This window comes from Corvus moneduloides, chromosome 1 (genome assembly GCF_009650955.1).
Source record: "Corvus moneduloides isolate bCorMon1 chromosome 1, bCorMon1.pri, whole genome shotgun sequence".
Taxonomy (NCBI): domain Eukaryota; kingdom Metazoa; phylum Chordata; class Aves; order Passeriformes; family Corvidae; genus Corvus; species Corvus moneduloides.
This window is the reverse complement of record NC_045476.1, coordinates 27,451,671-27,476,326: the sequence shown is the minus strand read 5'-3', so window position 1 is coordinate 27,476,326 and position 24,656 is coordinate 27,451,671. Positions and strand designations below refer to the sequence as shown.

The following is a 24,656-nucleotide window of genomic DNA, read 5'->3' as shown; positions in this document are numbered from 1 at the left end:
AAATCAAGATCATTCAAAATTAAAACTTCCTTTGACACTGAAATTTAATTGCATTTAATTACAGTTTTAGTTTTAGTCATTATATAATGGCTTAGTTCATCTCCAGTTTGTACTCTCTTTTGTGGTCACTGGTGTTACATCAGGGGTGCAGTTCAACTGTTGCATCAGATTTTCAAGGTAATAAGACAGCAAGATATATGTGTCCTTGCCATTGCTTTGCTTCTGTCTAGTGATTCAGGTCCACTCCGCTTTGCAAAAACACCATCACCACCAGAGGAGGTCTCTCCCCTACCTAGCCCTACTGCTAGTCCCAATCATATGCTGGCACCAACGTCTCCGGCACCAGCCCGACCTAAGTCACCCACACAGGTAAGGAGATACCTAGCAGAGGGACCTGACCTGTTGTGCAGTGAAAGATTGCTGAGATGATGTACATGGTGGATCTTTCATCTAGGCTGTGACTGAGTAACAGCAGGGAGGCCACTGGTTCTGTTGCAGTATGTTCTGTTCATCAGTTGTTCATCCCTGTGTCACAACATGAATAGAAAAGCATTTTTATATTAGGGGGAATGAAGAAAATTTTAGGTGCCTGGTGAATTGCTGGGACTTCAAGTGACAAAGCAAAACACTTCTTAAAAAGTTGCATTGTCTCTAAGGGCCCATGTACCAGCAGTGATAGTTTGAAAAGCCTACTTCTAAAACCTTGTGAGTTTTTGTACATTATATATTTCTGCTCTTCATTTTTATGCTTCAATCTTCAAATTTATGCTTACCCTGAGAAAAATTAGCCAGTGAGTATCACTGGTCTGGCCAGTCTCTAAAACAATAAATAATAAAGCTAGCTGAAATACTGCTCTGCTAATTACTGATAATTAAAGTCCCATTGGTTGTTTTTAACACTGGATTGGGAAGTTTGACTCTGTTGTAATCAATGGAGTAATTTCTATTTTCACTAGTATTGGTAAAATAAGAATCGGTTTCATTCATCAGTTCAATCTGTAGCATGAGTTGTATGTGTTCGTGTGCATATCAAAGACTTGTGTTGATGTTATGGATGTTTTTTTGGAATTGGGATAGCTTCTGTGCTGATTGCTGTTTCTATGCTGTCTGCATATCAGAAGAAAATTAATTTTGTATCTAGTGAGCATGCTTATTTTCTCTGGTCTCCCAAAATGTGACACCTCACTGCCTGAATATCCACCTGGACTCAGCCTCATTGGTGCCGGTAGTGTTATGTCACTATACCACCTGAGGATTTTTTGTGGATTTATTTTCTTGGGGTTTTGATAGATGTAAAAATTATCCAATACTATTTGGTGTTATTCCAAGCAATTAGTTTGTCATAGTTATGTGAATCTCTGGAGAGCAGGAGGAATTTAGTAAACTAAGCACCTTTGAAGTGCTGTAGTTCCCAGAGATTATATGGTCTTAGCTTTAAGTACACTCTAAGACTAGCAACAGGTGGGCAGGGGCAAAATCCCAAAGCTAAACACAAATGAACTCAAGAAGCCAAAAAGCTGCAGAGGCACTGTTTCTGTGCAATACTGCCCTTTCAGCTATGGGCTGTATAGAAGAGCAAGTGTCCTGCACTGTGTGCCTGTCGCAGCAGAAAGAAAACCAACTAAGAGTTGCTTTTGTATGAAATCTGAAACTTTGAGCTTTAATGACTTTTAAACATCGGGTGGTTTTGCTCCCCATAATGTTTATTTCAAGGCATTTGTTGGTGAACACCTAACAGTTCCTTTCAACACATGGCTTATTCCCATGACTTATTTAGGGTGAAGTAGCTGAAGTAAAAGCCTAGGACAATTTGTTTAGGCCTAGCTTAAAGATTTTCTTTTATCCCTGAACTAGTCTGTGACATTTTTGCTGTCTGCCTAGCTGAGGAAAGGTCCGCCAGTCCCACCACTGCCTAAACTCACACCTACGAAGGAGTTGCAACAGGAGAACATCATTAACTTATTTGACGACAACTTTGTCCCAGAAATCAATGTGACAACCCCATCACAGGTAAGCTTCAGTGAATTGTGTAGAGTTCCAGCCATGTAATTACCCTAAGTTCTCCAAGACAGTGCCTCTGGGGCTGATCTTCGTGGGGAGGGAGGAGGAGGGCACAGGTAGAAGGCAGAGGTATAATGACCACTTTCTGTTACCTAGAAAGAGTTACACATATGGTGTTTTGCCTTTGAATAGGTCACACATAATCACTCAAAAGGGCTAACACTGCTAACATATTGAAAAAAAAAGCAATTTCCTGAGAGGTCCGACTAAAAATACTGTGATATGGTCATGTTTGAGATTTAAATGCATCCAGGTTGCATTATGTGCTGAGAGTTGATCTAAGATGCTACTTCTAATGCTAAGCATCTCAAGTGGAATTTTACAGAGATCCTTCACTATTTCTGTTTCCTTCATCAAAATCATTAAAAGTATTCCTTCTTTCTATTGAGTGATTCTTAAAAAATGGAACTTGGCTGGTTTTTACAGGTATAAAAGACTGCTTCAGCTAGTATTCATTCACTTGGCTTTGCTCATAGAAACATTAGCTGCACAGCAGAGAAGTGATCAAAATTCATTTTATCTCATTATTATGATATTTTTTAAAGTTGCATATAATAAACAGAAAAGCCAGAATTGTGCAAAATAGGTCTGTAAAATTTGTATTCAGCCCTTCAGCTTTTGCACAGTTATAGTGATGGCTGGTTTTTTTCAATAATGGACCCTTTCTTTCATGGTAATTACAAGTCTGAAATCTGAGCCTGTGTCTGATAGATCGAAGAGAAGTACGTAGATGTGAAGCTTATGCAGAATGTTTAGGAATGTCTGTTTTCATTTGAATCATTGGTTTTGTTCTAATTCATTTGACAGCACAGGAAAATGAAGGCACAGCAATGAAAAATGTATTTTATACAATTTGAACATGTGATGCGTTGTTTTCTTGTGGTAGGGAGAAAGAGGTGTTGCTGTGTATAGGGATCTATTTGGAAAAGACTTATTTATAGTTAAGTCTCCATGCAATTAAAGAATTAAAGGCTACTCCCAGAATGCAGCTGCTGGTAGGCCCTCTTTCTGAAGGGAGATGGCAGGTCTGTTGCATCACTGTACCCTGACTTCATAGGAATTAATTACTCCAGCATGAGCCTTGAAATCACTGGTAAGAGTTGGTGTAAGCTGTGCTAGATATGGCCCCCTGCATTAAATACTGTATCCAACTAATCTGCATATGTCAGGCCATCCAGGGAAGCAGAAGTAGAACTGGTTTGCTTTTCCATTAAGAGATGACACTGGAATAAGGCTTTAATTAAGTGTAAGTCACATTTCCAGAATCCTTATATCCTTTCTGTGAGAGATTGGCATAGAAATGGAAAGGCATAATAAAAGTGGGCATGCTTCTGAGAACTGAAATGTTTTCCTTTGTCTCTCAAGGAAAATGGATCTCCCTTCAGTGAGTGATTTATGTCCTTCCTTCCTCCACAGTCAATGGCCAGGGAATGTCCTAAGCTATTCCCTGGCTACCTTCTCATCAATCATCTGCACTTCTCCCTCCACAAAACCCACCCCCATCACTAAAGCATCCTTACTGTATCTGAGATCTCTGAGTATGTACAGACATACCCAAATAATGTGATGTCTAGGTTTTGTATCCTTGTGTATGTGAACCAGTTAAGGAAAATACATAGCATGAAATCCACAGGAAATACGGACTTATTCCTCTTGGTGTTTATGGCTTCTCCTATACTCCCAAAGCCCTTGTTGAGCAGTGTGGAGAAAGCTATTAAGCCTGCAGAGCCTGTCAATGGTACAGGACTTCCCAGGGGACCACCACTGGTGTCCCAGACACTGCTCACGCAGAGGCACAAAACCAACAGACTGATGAGTAGAGCTTTGCTGCTTTAATACAGTGTTTTGGAGAGGATTACAAACAGGCCAAATGCTTCCGTTTCCTGAAACACAAATATCCTGAAATTGTTGTTGCTCCTCCTTCTTTACCAAGCAGTATTAATGCATTTGCTTCGTTAGTGCAACATGCTGAAAGACAGTTCTGCTTGATGCTGTTGAATATTTTTGCACTGATTCAACAAACTATCTCACAAATCCAGGTTATTCATTGTCAAAAATTGATTTAATTACTGCCTAGTAAAAGAAAGAGGTGAAAAGATGAAATATCTGGGTGACCAGCTCCAGATATTTCAGAAATGAGTATTCTTTGCTTTATTTCTCCTTTTCCTCACATTGGAAATGTGTTTCTCCCTAGTGTCCAGTTACTAGCTTGGACATTGTAGGCCTTTATATGCCCCCTACAATACATAATGTGTCTGAGTGTGTCTGACAGCATAACTGCTAAGGCTATTTTAAGGGTTGTACAGACTGTGTGCAGGGAGAGGGTAACAGTTCTGGTGGTCCTTGTGTCCTGGGGTGATGTTATGAAGCCGCTTTATTCCTTAACCATCCGCTCAATGCCCAAGGACGCTGTGCCTTTAAGATGGACCCGGGGCGGGGAGGTCTCGGCGGGGCTCGGGAGGGAGTGCGCCGGGAGCGCTGTGCTGCTTTTTGGTTTCCTTTGTGTTCCGGCTAGCTGGGAAAAGGTTCTGTTGGGGTTTTTTTCTTGTTCTTTTTTCCCTTTCCTTCCCCTTGCCTCACTGCCTCCCTTCCCTCCTCGCCGGTCCGGGGAGCCTGCGGGGTGGCCCCAGCGGGCCCGCGGGGTAGCCCCGGCTGGTCCGAGCCCGTGTGTCTGTTCTCTCTCCGGGAATTTGTTGTATTTTGAGGTTTGGGGGTTTTTTTAATCCTGTTCTACCCTGTTTTGTTCGTGTGTTAATAAACAGTTTGGTTTCTTTTTCCCACTTTCACTCCTTGTGACCCATTTGTCTCATTGACGGAGGAAAAGGGGAGGAACACTCATTCCGGCGTTTCCTCCTGAAGTTTTGTCTCAAAAACAAACCTCGCAAGTTTATTTTGGCTTCTTCATCTCTTGTACATGCCTCTGAGAGGTACAGCCTTGCTTCTGCCACAGCCTCCTCTTTCAAATGTTTAATTTATTCATGCTTCATCATGCTATGGTGGAATAAATACAGGATGTTTGGCAGGCCTTCCTGTCACAGCTTTGCCCCTTACTGAAGGATTTCCTGAGGTTCCTGATTTTCCTGCATCTCCCTGTAATGTGGTATCTTAGGTGCTCTGTATGTTTATTTGGGCCTTTGTCACTAAAGTTGAGTGTTCTCCTCATTTTGGTCTGAGGGTCATGGGTAATGATAACTTTTGCTATCAGTGATCAGTACCCTGTCACTTCCAATACCTTAGCTGTCATCACTCATGGCCTAAGTAAGACTCCTGTTCATTTGATTCAGTCCTCATAGGTAGCAACTTCATTCTCAAACCTCAGTGAAAGATCATTATCTTTTATGTCTCCATCCAATTCTGATTATATGCCAGCAAATGCTGTTATTTCTTCAAGGTGTATGACCATATGAGTATTAGTGCCTCAGGAGCATATGTGATGAAATCTAAATACACTCGATGGAAGGCATGAGAGAATGAATGTAATGTTGGTTACTGGTGGGAATGGTGGGCTTGACTTTTTAAAATGGGAGACTATAATACAGGCTTCAGTGTGTCAGACCACATATCTGTCATCACCAGGGATGCAGAAGGCCAAAGAAAGAAGATAAATCCAGGCAAGCAAAGTTGGTACTCCTGACACCCCCTGGTACTACAGTCTCTTAGCCTCTAGTGCTTTGCTGCTCTAGGACTTCCTCACCATGATTTCTACCTGTTAAGTAAGCCTCAACAGACTACTTTGCCACAAATTTATTCAGTCTTTCAGCATGTGTACGTTTTTCACAGTCACAGTACCTGAAGCCAAGGAGGTCCCCAGCTGGACTCTGCCACATGGAGCACCACCACTTTTATTTTACATTTGTCCCCACCAGCTTTGCTGCCAACTGCCTTCCTGCTTTGGAAGAATCAGGGAGCAGCCAAACCCCTCTCACACTGGTATAGACCCTTCTCACATCACCCCTAACACACCTCTTACAGACTGAAGAGTTCTAGGTCACTCTGTCATTCCTAACATGGGAGCTGAGGAGCTCTTTTTACCATGTTTGCAGGTGACACAGAGAGTTAAGGTGTTTTGTGGCATAATGGAAGCCATTAATTAGCTAACTTTGAACATCTGTTTACCAATAGTAACACTAATTTGGAAAGTTTATACTCTTAAATGTTTCAATAATAGAAGCTCTTTGCTCATTTATTTTACTGTCATTATCATTATTATTATCTCATAGTTTTGCTGGGTTTGTACGTGCCATATTGTGGTAGACTTGCCCTGTCGTACAAGCTTCTCTCACTATTTAACAAACACTGAACAACTAGCAGCAGGCAGTACTAGCCTTGTTATCAAGACTAAGGTGCTTGCCTAGAACATTTACAGTTAGTGATAATTAAATCTCAGCTACGGTTTCACACTGTTTTATGTTGAAGCACACTAATTGTTTTTTCAGGTTCTTTTACAGCAGAGAAGACCTGTAGCCCATTGAACATATATATGTGAATGTATTTTTAGAGTGACCTCAGAGGCCTTGGCTAATTTACTGATTGAAAACCAAGAAGGCTCTACCATGTAATCCAGTTTAATAAGAGCATATCATAGAATCATAAAATGGCTTTGGTTGAAAGAGACCTTAAAAATCATCTAGTTCCACCCCGCCTGCCATGGACAGGGACAGCTCTCATTAGACCAGGTTGCTCAAAGCCCCATCCAATCTGGCCTTGAACACTTTTACGGATGGAACATTCACAGCTTCTCTGGGCAGCCTGTTCCAGTGCCCTACTATCAGATGTTTCCTAAAGTTTAGAGCTGAAGGCAACATTAATTGTAAATTGGTATACATGTTCAGAATTAAAACGTAAGTCAAATGCATTTGTATCCTTCTGTATTGGCTTTTTAATAATGTTTGTGTATGGGGAGAGATTAACTTGTTAGAATGTATGGCCATTGGGTGCTGTTTATTTAGTTGTAGTGGGTTGGATTTGTAACCGGGTGGAAACACCAATTCAGTGTAGTGGTTTGGTCCAAGATACTCATTACTGTTTATCTTCTGTGAGATAAGAATTAGGAGAAACGCAAAGCAGGCACCAAACTTGAAAGAATATAAAGAAGTTCATTAACAGACCTAAAAGAAGAAAAAAAAAATAATAATACCACACCTTCAGAACTCTTCTCCTCCCCCCATCTTCCTCCCTTCTCCCACTGACAATGTAAAAAGACAACCCTTAAGATGTTCAGTCGTTTACCACTTCCATAATAACCTTGTTCAGTCCATTTAGGAAGAGGAGTCTCTCTTGCTCATGCTATGAACACATTATCACAACGAGACAGCCGCCCACTTCCAAATAACTTTGTTCAGTCCATTTAGGAAGAGGAATCTCTCTGCTCACATGTGAGTCCCTTCCCCCCGACTTGCAGCTTTTCCCACAACTGCTTTCAAGGGTCCACTCTTGAAGGTTTTTGGGGTACAATTTTAAGGTTGAACTGTTCAGAAGCAAAAGTTCTCTTCACCCATCTCTGGGAGCATTTCATCTCTAAGAACAGAGGCCCTTCTCCTTCCCTGGGAGCAAAGGGTCCTCCTCATCTTCATCTTTAGGACTATCTCTGGGAGCATCTGTAGGAACTGAGGTTTTCTCCTTTCCCATTTGGAGCAAAAGTCCTCATCGCTTCCATCTCTCCCTGTCCAAACTTCTCATGAAATTACAGCTGCGTCAGCATCTGCCTATCTCACGCAGGTGCTTTTGCTAACAAGCATGAGTTGAACACTCCACCCCCCATATCTTCATGAAATTACAATGGGTACTCTGACATATCATAGTTTCACAACAGAATTTCAGCTTCAAGCATCTCCTCTTTCTCTTCCCTCAGGTTTTCAGCTCTTCCCAGCACTAAAAGGGTTAATCTCACCTAGGCCTTGCAGCTGGAATGTGGCTTATCAAAGTGGAGGGGGGGGGAGCTGAGCCGCTCCGGCTGCCCACAGCAGGGCTGTGGGGGGCTGTTCCGTGGGTGGAACAGGGCCCATCGGCTCCAGGATGGCCATGGCCTGGCCCGGCCTGGCCTGAGCATGGCCTGGGCTGGGCCCAGTGGCCCCCGCACGGGGCCCGCAGCCACCTGTCCCAGCACCGGAAACGAGAGAGAGCCTCTGCCTCAGGGTTTCTATTCTTAAGTGTGCATCACAGAGGTGGTCACAACTTTAAGTGGCTTAAAGAATTGTCCATATTCAAACTGGCCATGTGATAGGTTCTGTCTGGTCACAGAGGAAGCTGTAAGCACCTCTTTGCAAGAACTTCACTTCCAGGACTATGCTTTGCTAACCTATGACAGTAGTTTTTAACTCCCATGTCTGTCTCAAAGCACTTTAAAAGGGCCTTCACAGTCAAGTGGTGTACACTCGACACTTTTTTGAAAGGGCTGTGACTGTTAGGCCTAAAAAGGCAAGGCTGTACTACAGAGAAACCAAAGACATCATAAGAGCAAATCTCATAAAAGTAAAACTTACACTAAAGCTCAAGAAAATCTTCAGAGCTTCCACCCTTCTTGTGTGCACCATGGTAAATCTGTGGTTTGCTTTCTTTTCTTGACCATTTTAATATTTTACTACCCGGGGCAGCTTTTAAAAGATAAGTTTTGCAAGAGTTATATTTCTCTTCTAACAGAATGAAGTACCTGAAGCTAAGAAAGAAGAGTCTTTACTGGATTTGGACTTCGACCCTTTCAAGCCAGAAGCTGTATCAACAGGAGTTAGTCATTCACCCATGTCTCAGGTACCTCTTTGCCTTGACATAGGCAAGGCATTTGAATGCAGTGTATTGTGTTTGGTAGAAAAGGTTTGCCTCATGTATTAATGAGAAGTGTCTGAAAAACTTTATCTTCCTGAGAAGCACTAGTCAGCCTTCTATCTTCCCCCTCAGTAACCCTGTACTTGATGATGTACGGAAGGAGAGGAAATTGTCACATGGTAAAATGAGATGTCTGCTGATGAGAATGGTTGCTGGTACCTTGGCCTTGACTTTAACATGCTGTTACTTTCCATCTTTAGAATAACTCTTAGTGTAAACAATATTATTCTCCAGTGCTTGTTTTTCTGACAACTTTTCTGACCTGACTGATTCTGGAAAGATGCCTTAGGGGACCTAGGTCTCATGGAGTCAGCATGCAATTGCTTTAATGTGATGGAGTTTCTGTACCAAGCAGTGATCTGAGTGGTTTTGCTGTTAATCTGCTTTAGACCTAACCTCAAGGAAAATTAGAGTATGGAATAGGGTGTTTTCTTGTAGAATATTGTGTTATTGAAATTCTACATTCAGTAGTAATATTTGTAATGGTAGTTTTTTGCAGCAATATGAGAAAAAAAGAAAGATGAAATTTTTTTTAAAAAAGAAAAGGCTGATATATTAAGTTGCTGATATTCATTGACTTTTCCTACAGGACATGCTTTCTTAAAATCCAGAATTCACCCTCACTACCCAGAGGGCAGGTAGCCAAGTAGGGAACATCTCCTGGCCAGCATATCTGTATCCCTGTCTTGTACACAAAGAAGCAGTGTTAATACACTATTAGCATGATCTATTATTCCTGTGCTATCATTAATCTACCTGTGCTATTATTAATCTGGCTTGTTCTGTGAGACATGAGAAGACTAATCAGTTGTTTAGAAATGCAGCACTGGGAAAGGAGTGAGAAGACAAGAAGCTTTAAGGCTGAGATGGTCCTGATTTTCTGCTGATCTCATCCTCAGTTAATTAACTTCTTATTTGGTGTGAAGTCTTAGTTACGTAATGAGATCTGTAGTGATTTTTGACAGGATATGTGCTGTCAGAAAAACGATCCATTGTCAGCACTCTGAACATTAGCTGAAATTTCTCGTTGAGATTTGCTACGAGAAGTGTTTCATTGTAGCAGAAGCTTTGTGCATTTTACTTGTTATGTTTTTCCCCCCTCTAAACAGAGAAAAGGAAGGGGAAAGCAAGTGAAATTCCATAGCATTCAGCAGTGACAGAAAACACTAAATGTGACTTTGCTAACTACGTTCAGCTTGTTTTGTAATAATGCTGATTAGAGCAGTGGGATAATTAAACAAAAGATAATTTTTATGACAGAACACATTTGTTCTGACATCATATTGTACAGGTTGTAGAAAAGTTTATTACTTCAGTGAAAAACAGTTATTTTATATTCAACTATAACATGAAATACAGAATATAATTCTGTGTAGAAAAGTACATTGTAACTTTTCATCTAGGAGCATAGGAAGCATTCACTGAGCACCTTTACTCACTCCTTTCATCTTTCCACACAACAAAGGCATATGAGAAAGGATGGTCCGCATGTACAAGAGCATGTGGGTGAGTCAGAACACCATGTTTTTAGAAGGGAAGACAGCCCTGCAGTCTGGGTCTTGGTCTCACTGGAGTTGACAGGGTCATTACTATGGCAGTATAGAGAGTATGAGGCTGTGGCTGCAGTCTTTGGAGAGCCCTGTGCTTGCAGGGAGATTAAGAAGAGAGCCTTAAGTGGTATTTCTATATGTGTATAGTTTTTGCCTCAGTCACGGATATTTTCCATTCAGCAAACAGTTGAACAGGAGCAGTCATCTGTGCATGATGCCTTGGGAGCCCTGGCATGACTTCTCTATTGGTAATTTAATTAATTACCTCCCTTCACTGCTTTGCCACAGTGATCCAACCACAGTAAGTGAGCCCTGGTCTGTCCTTCCTCAACTGCTCTTCTGTTTCTATGGCTGCATTAGAAGGGACCTTTCTAAACCCGCCTGGTTCTCTTCTCTTTTGATACGAAGCAGCAGAGTTCTGTCTCACGTGGTGGGCTATAAATATTTGGCATGAAGCCTGCTGCTTTTCTTTCATCTGTCTGTTAAGCTCTTCTGTTGAGAGGTCACTAGCATTTATTAACAGACTGGACAAGAAAAAGAAAATATTGGTCAACTTTGTTATTTCCTTTCCCAAAAAGTATGCCATTTTCCTTTCTAGTGTCAGTATTGCAAGGGAACCCACTTAGCAAATAGCGGCATCATTTTTAACTGGCTAGAAAACCCCACCTTTGTAAGCTCTTTAAAGCTGACACTTTGCAGAGGCTCTGACACCTGTTGAAAGTCACTCAGTCAGCAGCTCAGAATCTGACCATTACTCATGCACACAGCAATGTGAGTTTGCTGGAAAGCAGCAACTACTTTGAAGTGGGAAATATCACAATGCATTGCATACTGCCCATCCTTTATAACCAAAAGTATTATGCAGATACGTACACAGACGCACACACGCACACACGTGCTAATATATAAAATACGTATGTACTATAAACATGCATATAAATAAGTGCTCTCTTCTTAGTTAATGGACATTGTTATGTAGCATGTTGGACATACAGTACAGGAATGGTGTTTTTCTGACAAGCTATTTTTTCCACTGCTTTTTTCAGACATTGCCATGGGATCTATGGACGGTAAGCCTGACATACATAATTGTATTTCTGTGCCTTTGATTTTGTAACAACTTAAATTCAGATTTACAGTTCTTTTACCAAAAGCCAAGGTAAAGGATTTACAGATCATGACAAACTCTTTCAAGTATTTGAAGCCACTGGGTGTCTTTTAAAACTAACAACAACAAAAAATAATCTCTGTATCTTAGCCTAGAAAATCTAAATGATGTCAGAAATCTAGGCTAAGATTCACAATCACTACAGCTAAGTGTGTTGCTTTTAATATGCTCAAAGTACAGCTATTAGAAGGTAATAATGGATGTAAGTCACTTGTTTTAAATACCTGAAGGTGTAGTTCCTTAGGACTTTAACCCAATGGACAACCATTTTCTCAAAATTATGAGTAAAGACAGAATTTAGCTTGTCTTTGTGGGCATACAGTGAACTGGAATTACTCACAAAAGAAACTGCTACTGTAGGAAACTGCATGAATCCTTCCTTCTTCCTCCTGGTGCCAAATCAGATAAAATGATCTGCAGGAAGAAAACAACCCATTTTTGTGAGCTTTCTTTTGATTGTATGTAATAGAGTTAGCTGGGTTGACTTAACATGGAGCCTGGTATGTTCATGTTTGACTTTTTCTAGCTTCAGCCAGCACAGAAATCTGTGAATGCTTGCCATGTATTCAGATTTGCAGCACTGTTTTGTGAACACATTCCATATGGGATGTATATTAAATGCTTATCTCTTTATATTGAGTGAGGTTAAATAAAGCTTGATAAAAACAGTCATGTATGTAGGCTAGCCAAAATTTCAAGGCTGCAAATATCTAAACCAGGTAAAATAACCCAGAAATGTTGAGAATGTATTGCTCTAAACTTAGATTAGATTGCTTTATCAATGCCTTCTTTTTGCACAGTTTTATTTATAGCTTTTTACTGTTATGTATGTATTCTATATTATAATTATTTTTGTCTTTGCTCTATTTTTTTTAAATGCTAGTGTACTTCATAGCTAAATGTTTGAAATAAAAATGTCAGTGACTCAGAGGGGAAAGCAAGAGGTGATAAATAGTCAGCATACATGAAGAACTTTTTTTATAATGTAGTTCAGAGGCTTAAAATTCACAGGCCTGGAATTAGTCTTGGGTGGAGTGGCAGGAAAGGACCCACCACTCCTTCCCCACCCTGATCTGGTAACTGCAGCTGGTTAGAGAACTGCTAATTAATGAACTGGTGCTGTATCAAAGTACATCATGTTGTTCTTTTCTGTTTTATGTGTATGACCTCCTTCTATACAGACAAGCAGTGAATTGGTGCAGCCGGTAAGCAAACCTACCCCCAAAATTGAGACCACTCTAGGGACTTCTTTAATCGCTGTGGTGTAATAGATAGTTTTCTGGTTTTGTGTATCAGTGCTGCTCTTTTGCATTACAATTTATTGCTTTCAGATGTTGCAAACCACATAGCTTTTCCTTAAATGGCTTAACTTAGTCACTTCATTCTTTAGATTAAAATTGCTCTTACAAAATATAAATTTTGTGTTTTCTCATCAAGTCCGCCTTTATCTTTTTCATCTTGTGTTTTTTCTTTGCTTTTCTGTCTGCTTAAAGCCTGATTCTTCAAAAAGTCTTTCCCTGTGTAACCTGATCATGGAGGAAACCCCAAACAGTGGGTCATCAGAAGATACTAACAGATCTCAAACTGATCTAGGTTCACTCAACTGGGGCCTAGATGTTAGCGCACTCAGTATCAGCCAGGAAATTACTGCAGGCAGTTCTTTGCTTTTCCCCAGGGCAGAGCAAACCTCAAGCGAATCCACGGGTACTCTGCCTGCTAGTGTTTGGCCTGCAGTAAGTGAGCAGGAGGATGCTGCACCAGGGTCAGCTTCTGTAAGCGAAAACCAGAGGACTTCACTGGAGGACCAGTTGGATGCCAAAAATGTCATGTGGGAAGATGTGGTGACCAATCAACCTTTAGAGAACGTAACCAGTTTTGAGACACCCATCCTGGGAACTGATAGCTTGTTGGATGAACCCCTCCCATGTGATGTGCAAAAGGCAGAGGAAGAGCATGAGGAAGACGAGTGGGCAGGTGTCAAGCCAAGTGAAAAGGTAGAGACTGGAGCTAACTACGAGGAGGTAGAAGGTACAGAGGAACTGGAAGAGCAAGGTTGTGAAACCAAAGGAAACAGTGAGGCAGAATTTCATAAGGATTTAGCAAAATCAGATCTTGAAATTTTAGTCAGCACAGAGGTAGAAAATTTACATGAGTTTGAAGATAATTATGGGGATACTGGGAGAGCTAGTGGTGCTAACCTAGAAACCTCTACAGAAGAAGAATTCAAACGGGTCGATGTCATTGAGGAGACAGATAGAGAAATACCATCATTGAGCACAGGGCTGGGAAGTGGGGACAAAATAGTGGAGTACAACTGTAAGACTGTAGAAAGCACTGGTGCTGAACCTGAGACAGTCCTTGGTATCTGGGATGAGGACCATGAAAATACATCTGAGGGTGCCTTGGACCAAACTGACAGTGGTATTGGCCAGAGTACCTCCATGGAATGTATAAATATGAGGGCACATGTTGACCTAGAGATAACTGACCACACAGGAAAGTACCCTTCAGATACTGGAAGTGATCTGTGTGATGCTGAATTATTCAATGCAGAAGAGTCTGGTAAAGGAACTGAAGATAATAGCATCAGCCACCTCCCAAATGGTAGTACTGGTACTAAAGGTCAAGCTGCTGCTGAAAAACAGTGGACATTGCTGCCCAAGGCAGCCAATTCTGCTAGCAAAAGCTGTGATAATCCTTGCCTAGATAATTCAGATGACAAAGTGACAGGTAGGACAGCAACAGCAGTCACTGAAGTGATTAGCAGTGGTGTTCCTGCAGCCTTGGAAACAGAGCCCTGGCTGGCAAACTGGGATCCAACAGTTACTAATGATTCCTGGGGTTTTTCTAGTCTGTCAGATAGCCAAGCCAATGGAATGGATAACTGGCCCTTTTTCCCCAAGCAGCAAAACTCAGAGCAAGGTAACATGGAAAATGTTTGGTTAGGCATTAGTAATAAATGGTCTACAGAAGACCTAGGAGCTACTGATAACAGCTGGGGAGAAGCAGGTGCAAGCACAAGCCACATAATTCAGGAAACACCAGTAAAACAAGGTTTGCCTGGGGAGCAGGCAGGCATTAGCAATCCTGGACCGAGCAAGGAGATAGCTAGACCCTTGTCTCTGTTTCAAATGGGAAATTCCAGAAATGCTAGCACCGAGAGTTCAACTAGTCCTAAAGACAATGAGACCAACAACTCAGATTTATCTGAAGATGAAATTGCTAACCGGAGATATGGATTGTTGTACCAGGAAATTGAGGCTGATAAAGAAGAGGTACCTACCCCAGTGTGTAGCCTAGTCTAGACAAAGAGTTCCTTAGGCCATGCATAACCTTGTTGTTTTAAAGCATTCCGTTTGTGTGTTTCCTATTGCCCTTCCTAAGCCCATTCTATTCTTTTTTTGAAAAATTGCCATTCAACTCTTAATAGTGTGGTGCCCTTCAGCCCTTCAAGCAGGCTGACAAAAATGCATTTCAGAATGGTGAATGAAGTGTTGAACTGTGAAGACACACTGTGTCTGGCAGCTTTTGTGTTTTATCTGTAGATCTTTAAATGCACCTGGTCTTTTTTTAATTATTGGTTTTTAAAAATATTTAAGGTACACTGCTTTTTCTTTTTGTCATTTTCTTTAAGCCTGTGATGTCTGTTATCAAATAGCACTGTTGTCAAATTTCTTGCTGCCTTACCCTCCATTTTATTATTTTTTTCTCTCTCTTTTTTTTTTCTTATTTTCCTTTTTTTTTAATGTCTGGCCTACATTTTTCTTTTGCAAATAAAAATGTTTTGACTCATGTTCGGTTTTAGTAAACAAATGATAATTTATTCTGATCTTCACTTCTATTTAGGCATCCACCATAACATTTAATGGATTTGCACAGGTAAGAAATAAACAGGTTTTGAGATCATTTATTTTCTGTGCTATTAGGAAGGCATTAGAACTGGCTGTACAAGTTCAGGAAATCTGTTCTATAGGCAAGCTGCATAGCAACATCATACTGTGTCAAATCCAGACCCTGTCTGTTGTCAGAAATTCTTGGATGCTGCTAGAAATATTCTGATACTCTTAGGAGTCTTGGCCTGACTGAGTCTAATAGCAAAAAATCTGACTACCTTACTGGGACAGCTGTTTCCTCCTAAAATGGCTGGTCTAGTTTTTTTATTGTGCTCTTTTGTGAATTATTTTTCTCAAAATCCCAAAATCCTATAAAGCAGGTTTTCAGTTTCAGTAACTCTGTGTGTAAATACATAGTGAGTTTTATTTTTTTCTTCATCTTTATTTTCAGTTAAGATATATTTTACTCTCAAAGTTTAACCAAAATTATTTATTTGCTGTGGTGCTGATGGTGAGTCTGTGGTACGCATCACAGAGATACAGCACATAAAGACATCGTGTTTATGCTTTCAAATTCCAGGGCTGTGTCAAGATCCCAAATTTCAGGTGCATAACCTGGGGCCTCATTATTTTCCAGCATTCTCTTAGAGACTGGCTCAACCACAGCACAGCCTGTACACCAAATTTTAAAACTGCCCCAAAAGGCTCAGCTTATACAGGGATGGAAATGAGTCTTCCAATGATTAACAATTCTGCTCCAGGACATTTAGTTTAGTAAAGGATCCAGACGGAAGAGGAAAAGCACAAGGCTCTAATAATTAAGGCAAAATGTTTGTCTGGGGAAAATAAATATTTGCTGTCTCCTCTGTGGTAGGAAAATAATTTGGCCCAGCAATATCTTGCAAATTAGTTGGTTCTGAATGAGTGAGATGTTGGAAAACACCTCAATTTTTCTACTTTCTTAATGCAGGTAAAATTTTGTATTTGTAATTACTGTAGTTATTATTCAAATAAAAGCCTATGATCAAGAAGAAAGTAGCTTAGAGCTACTCTCCAGGAGGGCATACTCTCCAGGCACAGCCTTGTGCAGTCTGCAAAAAGGATTCAGAGTTCCACAACTTTGAAGTCCATTGCACCTTAAACAAAGTCCCTGTGAATCACATGTATTTAATGAAGGGTGTGAATCATACGTTTTCACTACCTTTAGGGAAGTGAAAAATTTTCTTGGTCTAGAAACATTGAATATAAAATTGGAAAAGTAATGTTTTTAATATTAATAGTACTCAGATAATCTAAATAAAAATTAAAAATAATTTTTAGTTAAGTTGTATTTGCCATCTTATTCTATGTCAATGTACTTAGTGACTTTACCTGAATAAACCATTAAAAAATCAGGTCTTTGATGGATACCTGCAAATATCCTGTCCCAAATATTTTTGCATTGTTTTTCATTTCTGTATCTAGGATATCTCTGCATTTACAGTGCAATCAAATGAGAATATAACAGACTCTTTGGTAAGTGGTGGCTTTTGCTTCCTTTTTAAATGTCTTGCCAAAAAGGGTACAATTTTTCCTTTGTGCAAAGATATTTTCACTTTTTTTGTGTTTTCCATCCTTTAAATCACACCACCTTATGCAATTCTTCCACCTGGAAGAGCTGATGGGTGATATCATTGTAGTTGTAAATCCATACTCACTGAAACAATCTTCCACAAGGATAGCACAGAGCAAAAGAAAAGAAAACCAGAATATTGTAAGGTATGTTCATTTTATAAAGGTGTAGTCAAAGAGTTCGTTTATTGCATTTAAGAAATTACTAGAATGAGTACTATGGTCCAGTGTACAGCACTTACATGATAGTATGTGATGGCTGTTACATATCTCCAAAATTGCTGTAATTTTATCTACTCACCACATATTAATAGTAGGCATGGTCTACTTTTAAGGAGGGGACAATCTTTTTGGAAGTGATCCTACCTGGGCAGTTTCTTAGCTCCTCTTACAGTCTTTGCTTAGCCTGTGGCAAGGATGAGAATAACAGCATTGCTGGATGAGTGCTATAGTTACTTAATAGCAGCAAGGTGATATTTAATGTTATTTAATGTGGTGTTTGTGTTCATGATCATTACTGAATATTGTGAGGGTGTTTTTACTTGTAGCTGCAATGTGGTAACTTGTCTGATGTATGCTTTTCAACAAGTGACTTGAAGCACATCATAGCAATCTGCTTTATGTTACTTGTGATTTTAAGTCTGAAAGAATCTTCCAGCTTTAAACCTCAGGAAACTCATTAGTCCTCTTACCTGGGATAAATCTACTTTGTGTTTCTCATTTCAGTCCTATTTCTTCTTATGAAATTCTCTAGAGGTGTCATTAATACACTGCACAGAGAGATTTTTGCACAGTATGGTATAATATACCGTGAGTGAGCGCTTCTTAATGCTGTGCCAAATCCTGAAGGTCTTGCATAGGCAAACTTCTCTGTACCTCATTAAAAATCAGCCTGCTTAAGGAATATATGAGCAAAGAATTGAGAGGCTATGGGGGTTATTTTCCTGAAAAATATCAGGAGAAGGTCTTAGTATCTTAAAGAATTTCATAGAAGCTGTCTCTTCATCAAGGAGATACCACATTCTAGCCAGCAGCCTGTTATCAACTGCAAAGCAATTGCTTTTGAGCTTCATATTATGCTGAGCAATTTGTTCATGACAAATTAATCTGTTGGGGTTATTCTATCTGGTTGAGTCAGCCATCTTTATAACTTCAGTATGCTGAGCACAGCTTGGGGCTCTCCCCTTGTTATGTGCATGTATTTGCAGAGTAAGGTCTCCATTGGAGATCACACTTCTGCTGTGAGCTATTTTGCCACAAGACTGAACATGTTGCAGGGCTGGTGATATTTCATAGATCCTTTTGTTGGAAAACAAGCTGAGGCCAGAATTTAAAATTCAGATTTTAAAAAATCAGATTTTAAAAAAATCCCAATAGTGAGTTGATAAATGGATGCCTCGTAGGTGATAGAGAGCTCAAGAGAGAATGCATTTTAGTAAGAAACCAGGGATGATTGCTAGAATTCATTGCTAGAATTCAATCAGTCAGTTTGTCTTTTTCATATAAAAACTGTTTGAATCTCACTCTCTGCTCATTGCTTCTTACCCTCACTGGAGAAGGGACTCTATTGTCTGCAAACAGACAGAACCAGGGAGGAGGAGGTAATTTTTAAAACTCGTATTTGAAGACCAGTGTTGGTACGCATGGGTGCTAGTTTCAATTTCTGGCCTTGCCAGCAGTTTCTGGAGCACTTTTGAGCAGACTGAGTGCTTTCCCCCCTGCTTCCATTACCTTTCAGTGTAGCTCAGGAAGCTATGATTTCTTTCCTTGTGAGGAAGGCATGTAGGACTGGCTCATCTTACATATAGAACATTGATGATGAAAATGCCCTTTACATGCTGTATTTTACTGGGGACAAAGCCTGGCAAGACTGAGTCTGAAGCAACGCTGTGTCAGGCACAGTTCCCTTTCTCCCTCTTCCTCCCCAACATCATATACTCCTCAACAATTTTTCCACTATCTACTTAAAAATGAATAACAAAAGACTGAGGCTGAAGAAGCTCCACCTGGGGAACCTAAGGTTGAGGAAACCCCTGCTGTTGCTGCTGCTGCTGCTGCTGTGGAAAAGGAGGCCATCCCTGCTGAGCCTGCCAAACCAGCAGAGCAGGCTGTGGTGAGTGCCACCTTTTGTTATGGTGAATGTGCTTGCTGCATTTCAGCAGCCATCCTTTCCACTGTCATCCTCCATGGCTAGTTTTCCCAGTGCCTGGCTGTGTCACAGCATGCCTCTCTAGCACATGTCCTCCTTTCAGCCCTAAACTGTCATTCCTCTTACATTTGGCATTTTAGACTGAAGTTTGGCTGAGTGGTTGTGGTTTCACAGGTTGTAGTTGTAAATCCATACTCACTGAAGCAATCTTTCACAAGGATAGCACAGAGCAAAAGAAAAGAAAACCAGAATATTGTAAGGTATGTTCATTTTATAAAGGTGTAGTCAAAGAGTTTATTGCATTTAAGAAATTACTAGAATGAGTACTATGGTCCAGTGTCTGGTGCCAGATGAACTTCAGAAGGGGAAAGAATTTATGCCATTTTTAAATGACATTATTAGCAGTTTTCTCATTTCATTTCAAGCACTAAGCCAATGTACATCTTGTATGCTCCTTACTAGAGCATGAAAATTACAGAAAAAAGTTATTGTAATATGTCTACAAGGCTCACAGTTTTAGAAGCTTTGTGAGCCAACGAGAGAACACCGAACACCAGTTTGAAGACTTTTTACATGTCAGCACTCAGGAAATGAAGGAGAAGAAATTACAGCTCTGCATGAAGAATAAAGCAGGGCATCCAATATCACTATAAATTAGTAGGTCTGAGACAGTAGGCATGGGGGTTTTCCTGCTGACTAGCATCCCTTTTTATACAGGTATCTCAGTTCGTATTCTTTTTATCCAACTGAGGTTCCTCTCCTACACACTGTTGTCAGAAGGTCTTGGTGGTTGATCATACCCACGGGCTAAGAAACCCTGGAGGAAAACTGCATCTGTTTTTGTAGTCCAACATCTTTCATGTTTTCCTCAAGACAATAACATATTCAAAGGCTCAAATGAGTTGCTGGTAGAATATGAAGATTACTACTGAAAAACTGGATGGAAAAAAGGGGTTGTTTTGTAGGTCAGTTCCTCTGCCACAGAAGCTGGTGGAAGATACATATAGCTGTGCTCTTTGTCTATCGAGCATAGTTTGGTGCCGTAAGTGTTCTTAGAAGAGAAGGTTTAAGGCTTGCTGAGCTCCACTTGGCCTTGAGGGAGACCCTGTGTGTCTTTAGCTGCTAAGCAGGGACGATGATACCCAAGTGACCATAAAATCAGGTGGTTTTCAGTAAGCATTTGATACACTGCCATATGGATATCAATATTAAGCTAATGTAGATGCAAATTAGCTGAAGAAAGTGGAAGTATCTGTAGACCTATAAATGTGACAGCAGAGAGCATGGATAGATATCCAATTATCAGATATCAAGCTACTGAGCTCTTCCTAACAGAGGAAAAATAATTTATTGTGTGAGGAAAGGTGGGCAGTGCTAGATGGGCTGTTCTGCAGGACTTTGGGGGAAAGGGCAGATAATACCTGTCTCTGTCCAACCTTACCCATTCTCTGGGGATGCCTAGCAGCATTGGACCTACGGAGGGAAGCAGTCACAGTGGGTTCCCCAGAACTACGTTTAGGCTTAGTTCTGATTACGCTTGCATGAACTTTGAGTATTTGTTTCATATTTTAATTCACTTTTGATTGGTTCCATGGTACACACTGGAGCAAATGATTTCAGGATCATTCCTTTCTACTAACATAACTGGATGAAGAAAGCTTCATAGTCTGTGTAGACCAGGCTCTCCCCTTCTGTGTGTTTTCAGTTCATATTGTTAACTCTATAGGAAGGCAAAAAATGAAATTACCTATCTGAGGCACATTGTTTTGTCAAACTGTTAAGAAAAATGCCTCATGTAAATGTGATGGTTTGGAATAAAGAAAGTGGGAGGGAAAGTGGATAGAGAAGAGATGGGAAATCAGTCATTGATCTGGAGCTCTTCTCTTCCTATGAGTGCATGACAGAGAATAATGTGAAAGAACAGATACTAATGAAGCCAAAAAGGTGGTTTTATTTTGAAGAAAAAAAAAAAAGTTAAGTTCCCCATTTTTCCAAAAGGAAACATTTTTGTCTTGCACTAAGACAAAGCAATGCTCTGAAGCCTGTTGCACATTTTAAGCACTAATTAAACAGTCTCTCTGCAGCACCGTGCATTTGCTTGCTGGCTGGCATGACCTTTTCAGCTGATCCATTTTGCTGCTGAGTAGTTCTGGGTCCATGGTCTGTTGTCAGCTGCTCTGGCTGAGTCGCAGGAGTGCAGCGCTATTGGGAGAGAGGCAGAGAAACAATGCAAGAGACAGACTATTTAAGAGCAATCCAAGAGGAAGAATATAGGCATTAAATAGAAGTTAAACAGTTTTAATTAGGTTTGTTCTTGGTGTTTTGTTGCTAATTCAAAATGATGTTGTCCTTACTAATTTGGGAAAAAAAAGCTAAAGTGTTGATTTTAAAAATGCCTGAAATTGAGTCACTGCATTTGGTTCTGAAAGGTTGTTATTTCAGGGAGGGTTTTCTAGGACTTGCAAAGAAGAGTTTTGAAGATTAGGATTAATGACAAATATGTTCAAAGTTAAGGAAAAATACACTGAATTGCAAAAGATGAAAACATGTCATTTCCCTGCAGCAGTTCTACATTCATTTGCTTTATGAGTGACAGTTTCCTTTAAAAGTAGAGTTGTAAAATATTAATAGATACTGCTTCATTGGGAATCTCTTACCGAGTTTAGTTGTTTCCAGTTTTGAGCAACAGCCAGTCCTCAGTTCAGTTTTTCTGTGGTAAGTTTCCTGTCACATCCCGTTAATACAGAAAATTTATGGCATGGATTCCTCATTATAGGAACTTCAGAGTAAATTTTCTGGTAGGGTGATCATTTAAATTATGGAGAGAATGGTCCAAGGGATAGGGTACCATTTGCCTGTCTGGGCATTTTGGATTCAGTTACTTGCTGTTTCATAGTCTGCCTGATCAAGATTGCCAAAGCTTCGTTAGAAGACCTGGTCAGAATTGCTGCCTACCCCATTCCATATTTTTGTCTTGGTCTCCAGTGCCATAGAACAAATAAAGTTTTTATTAGTAGCTGTCAACAGTTGGTCCTTTTTGGTGAGGGGATAAAATATCTGGTAATTAAAGAGACGGGATGACCATATGTGCCAACAGAAGAAAAGTTAACCATGGTAAAAAGTTTGTGCATGGAATTCTCCACACAGAAAGAGTTGTTTTCCGGTTTCTATAGCATCCCCAAAGGCAGCTGTAAATCCAAAGGATAGTCTACAGGATGTAATGCATTAACCACTGGCTTATTTCTTTTTCAAATAATGCTACCCCTCTCACCACATCAATTTTTCATATTCAAGCAAAGATAGCATAAGGACATCATAATAAAGTGAATGCTTATGAAATGTATTTATTTCCCTTTCTTCTTTTCCTATATGTGAGACATAGCACTTGGAGGTAAGCTTTTCTACTTCCACTGCATTTACTAGTTTGGAAAGAGCTTCTCAGTGCTTTGGGTTTGATGCCTGCCTGGATTCTGATGTTCTCCCATTAAAGGAGTCATACACTCAGCTAAATACTTTGGTTTTCAGAGCAGTATATAAGCATATGTGAAGCTACCTCCTGATAAGCTCTTTGCAGACACTGAGCAAATACAGCAGAGGCCGGGGAACAGCGTGCAACCAAGAGTATCTAATTACAGTGGGTTCAATCCCACTGTAGGTACAATTCACAGTGCCCAAGTGGTGGAGCATGTAGTTTGGGAGAGCAATACAATGGTTAGATACAGAAGAGCGGTCAGCTGTGTCCAGATTCTGAGTGTGAAACTGAGTGTGGGTGCAAAATTGGAGCATAAGGCCATTAAAAATATATGGCTCTCATATACAGGAGAGAACTGATGTAGAATAGTATCCTTCTGTTGAAGTCCGCAGAAGCATATTTTCCTCTGTGGAACCAGGGTGTTAGTTTACTAATGTTATTCCAGTCGTCCTTTTTACTAGGGTTGCATGCTCTAAAAATGATACAGTTTATGCTATCATGCCTCTCTTCTCAAACTCCATTATCCACAAAATTCCAACTTCCAGCTAATCAGAAAAGCAAAATGCTACTAAATTGACTAGTACACAATAGTCAAATTAGCTTCAGGAAAGCCCAAGCTTTGGGGAGCAAGAGAAGCTCTCCTTACTTTAACCTTTCCAACCAAAATGTGCTTTCAGTTAACCTAGAAAACAGTTCTTATTTAAAAATATGCATGTGTTAGATCCTTCTGCAAAGATACCCAAACCTGGGCTGATGGGATTCTTACCAGAGAATATTGCCAGGGAATTACTAAGAAAATGGAAAAGGCTGACACATTCCTGACTTTGAAGTGCAAGATTATACTAATTTCTCAAGGCAAATTGTAAAGACACCTGCTGGCAGAAATTCAGCACTTTTTGCTAGTACAAGTAGGGAAGTCATCTGTGTACTGACTTGCAGTTGGACATAAAGCTTTTATGGGCAACAGTATATCTCTGCTCTACAAAAAAGAAAAAAGATTTCTCTGGGTGGCTCTGTGCATGCATGCATCAGTAGAGTGTGAAATATTTATATTTTGCTATTGCAAAAATATTGCAAATTGCTGTTGATATTTGTTTCTATTTAAGACCCTCTACAGTCTCCTCAAACTTACTATAAAATTGAAGACCACATAGCAGAGGCTTGGCAACTTAAAAAAAAAAAAGGAATTAATCATTTTTTAAATGGTTATATAACACTGCAATTTTAACAGGGATACGGCTGTAAGAGGTTTCTATGGCAACACTACTGTCAGCATCTGCCTTGTCCTGGCATCTGGGCATGTTTGGGGCTTATGACTGACGGCAAGCAATACTAGGTTAGAGTAGAAAAAAAGTGAGTGATATGAAGTTTGCATGTAAGTCAACATCCTTTTATTAAAAAAGAAACATGCAACCATTTCAGCTGAAACTTTAAGGAATTTTGGTGTGATAGCTGTGTGTGTGAAGGCAGGTAGCTGGATCCTGAGTATGTGAAGTTTCCTGGCTTCTGACTGCCAAAGCAGACGTTTCAATATACCATGCCTCCAAGTATGTTTGCATAACTTCTCTTCACCCCTACAGGTCTTCAGAAAAATCTGACCAAAATCTGACCTAGCTGTGTCAAAATTTATTAGCAAAATTTATTTTCATAATGGGGCTTTGATTTGTTTTTGCTTAGCAGAGTGTCTTTAGAAATAGCTATGTCTGCAGAGAGTCAAACCTGAACAGCTAAGAAAGGCACTTCCAACTGTTCCAAACCAAGCCTGAATTTTAGTGATTTTGACTGTTGACCTTTTGTAGAAAAGGACCTGGTGCTGGTAACAAGTAACAAGTACTGTTTGGGAGGAGCTTGTTACCATTCAGTGCATTCCATCCTTTGAACACCTAAATGGGTGTCAGATTTGGAAAACCACTGATGTCTAATTTTTGTAATGTCAGGCACCTGCTACATGTACCACTGGATATGGACCCAAAGTAAGGTAATTCTGGAA

The 24,656-nt window shown here is 40.2% G+C and overlaps 1 protein-coding gene across 8 annotated transcripts in view; it reads left to right on the top strand.

Moving 5' to 3' along the window:
• Nucleotides 1-24,656, top strand: part of AMPH (amphiphysin) — a 136,549-nt gene that overhangs the window by 98,253 nt on the left and 13,640 nt on the right. For 3 of the 8 annotated variants that reach the window (XM_032103211.1, XM_032103195.1, XM_032103204.1), the window contains 9 exons: nt 231-369; nt 1,882-2,010; nt 8,701-8,808; nt 11,480-11,503; nt 12,783-12,806; nt 13,095-13,595; nt 15,448-15,480; nt 16,899-16,949; nt 19,030-19,158. In XM_032103211.1, the coding sequence (XP_031959102.1) occupies nt 231-369; nt 1,882-2,010; nt 8,701-8,808; nt 11,480-11,503; nt 12,783-12,806; nt 13,095-13,595; nt 15,448-15,480; nt 16,899-16,949; nt 19,030-19,158 (1,138 nt within the window). The remainder of the gene's footprint in view (nt 1-230; nt 370-1,881; nt 2,011-8,700; nt 8,809-11,479; nt 11,504-12,782; nt 12,807-13,094; nt 13,596-15,447; nt 15,481-16,898; nt 16,950-19,029; nt 19,159-24,656) is intronic. The other 5 variants (XM_032103225.1, XM_032103218.1, XM_032103243.1 and 2 more) reach the window with 3 other exon arrangements.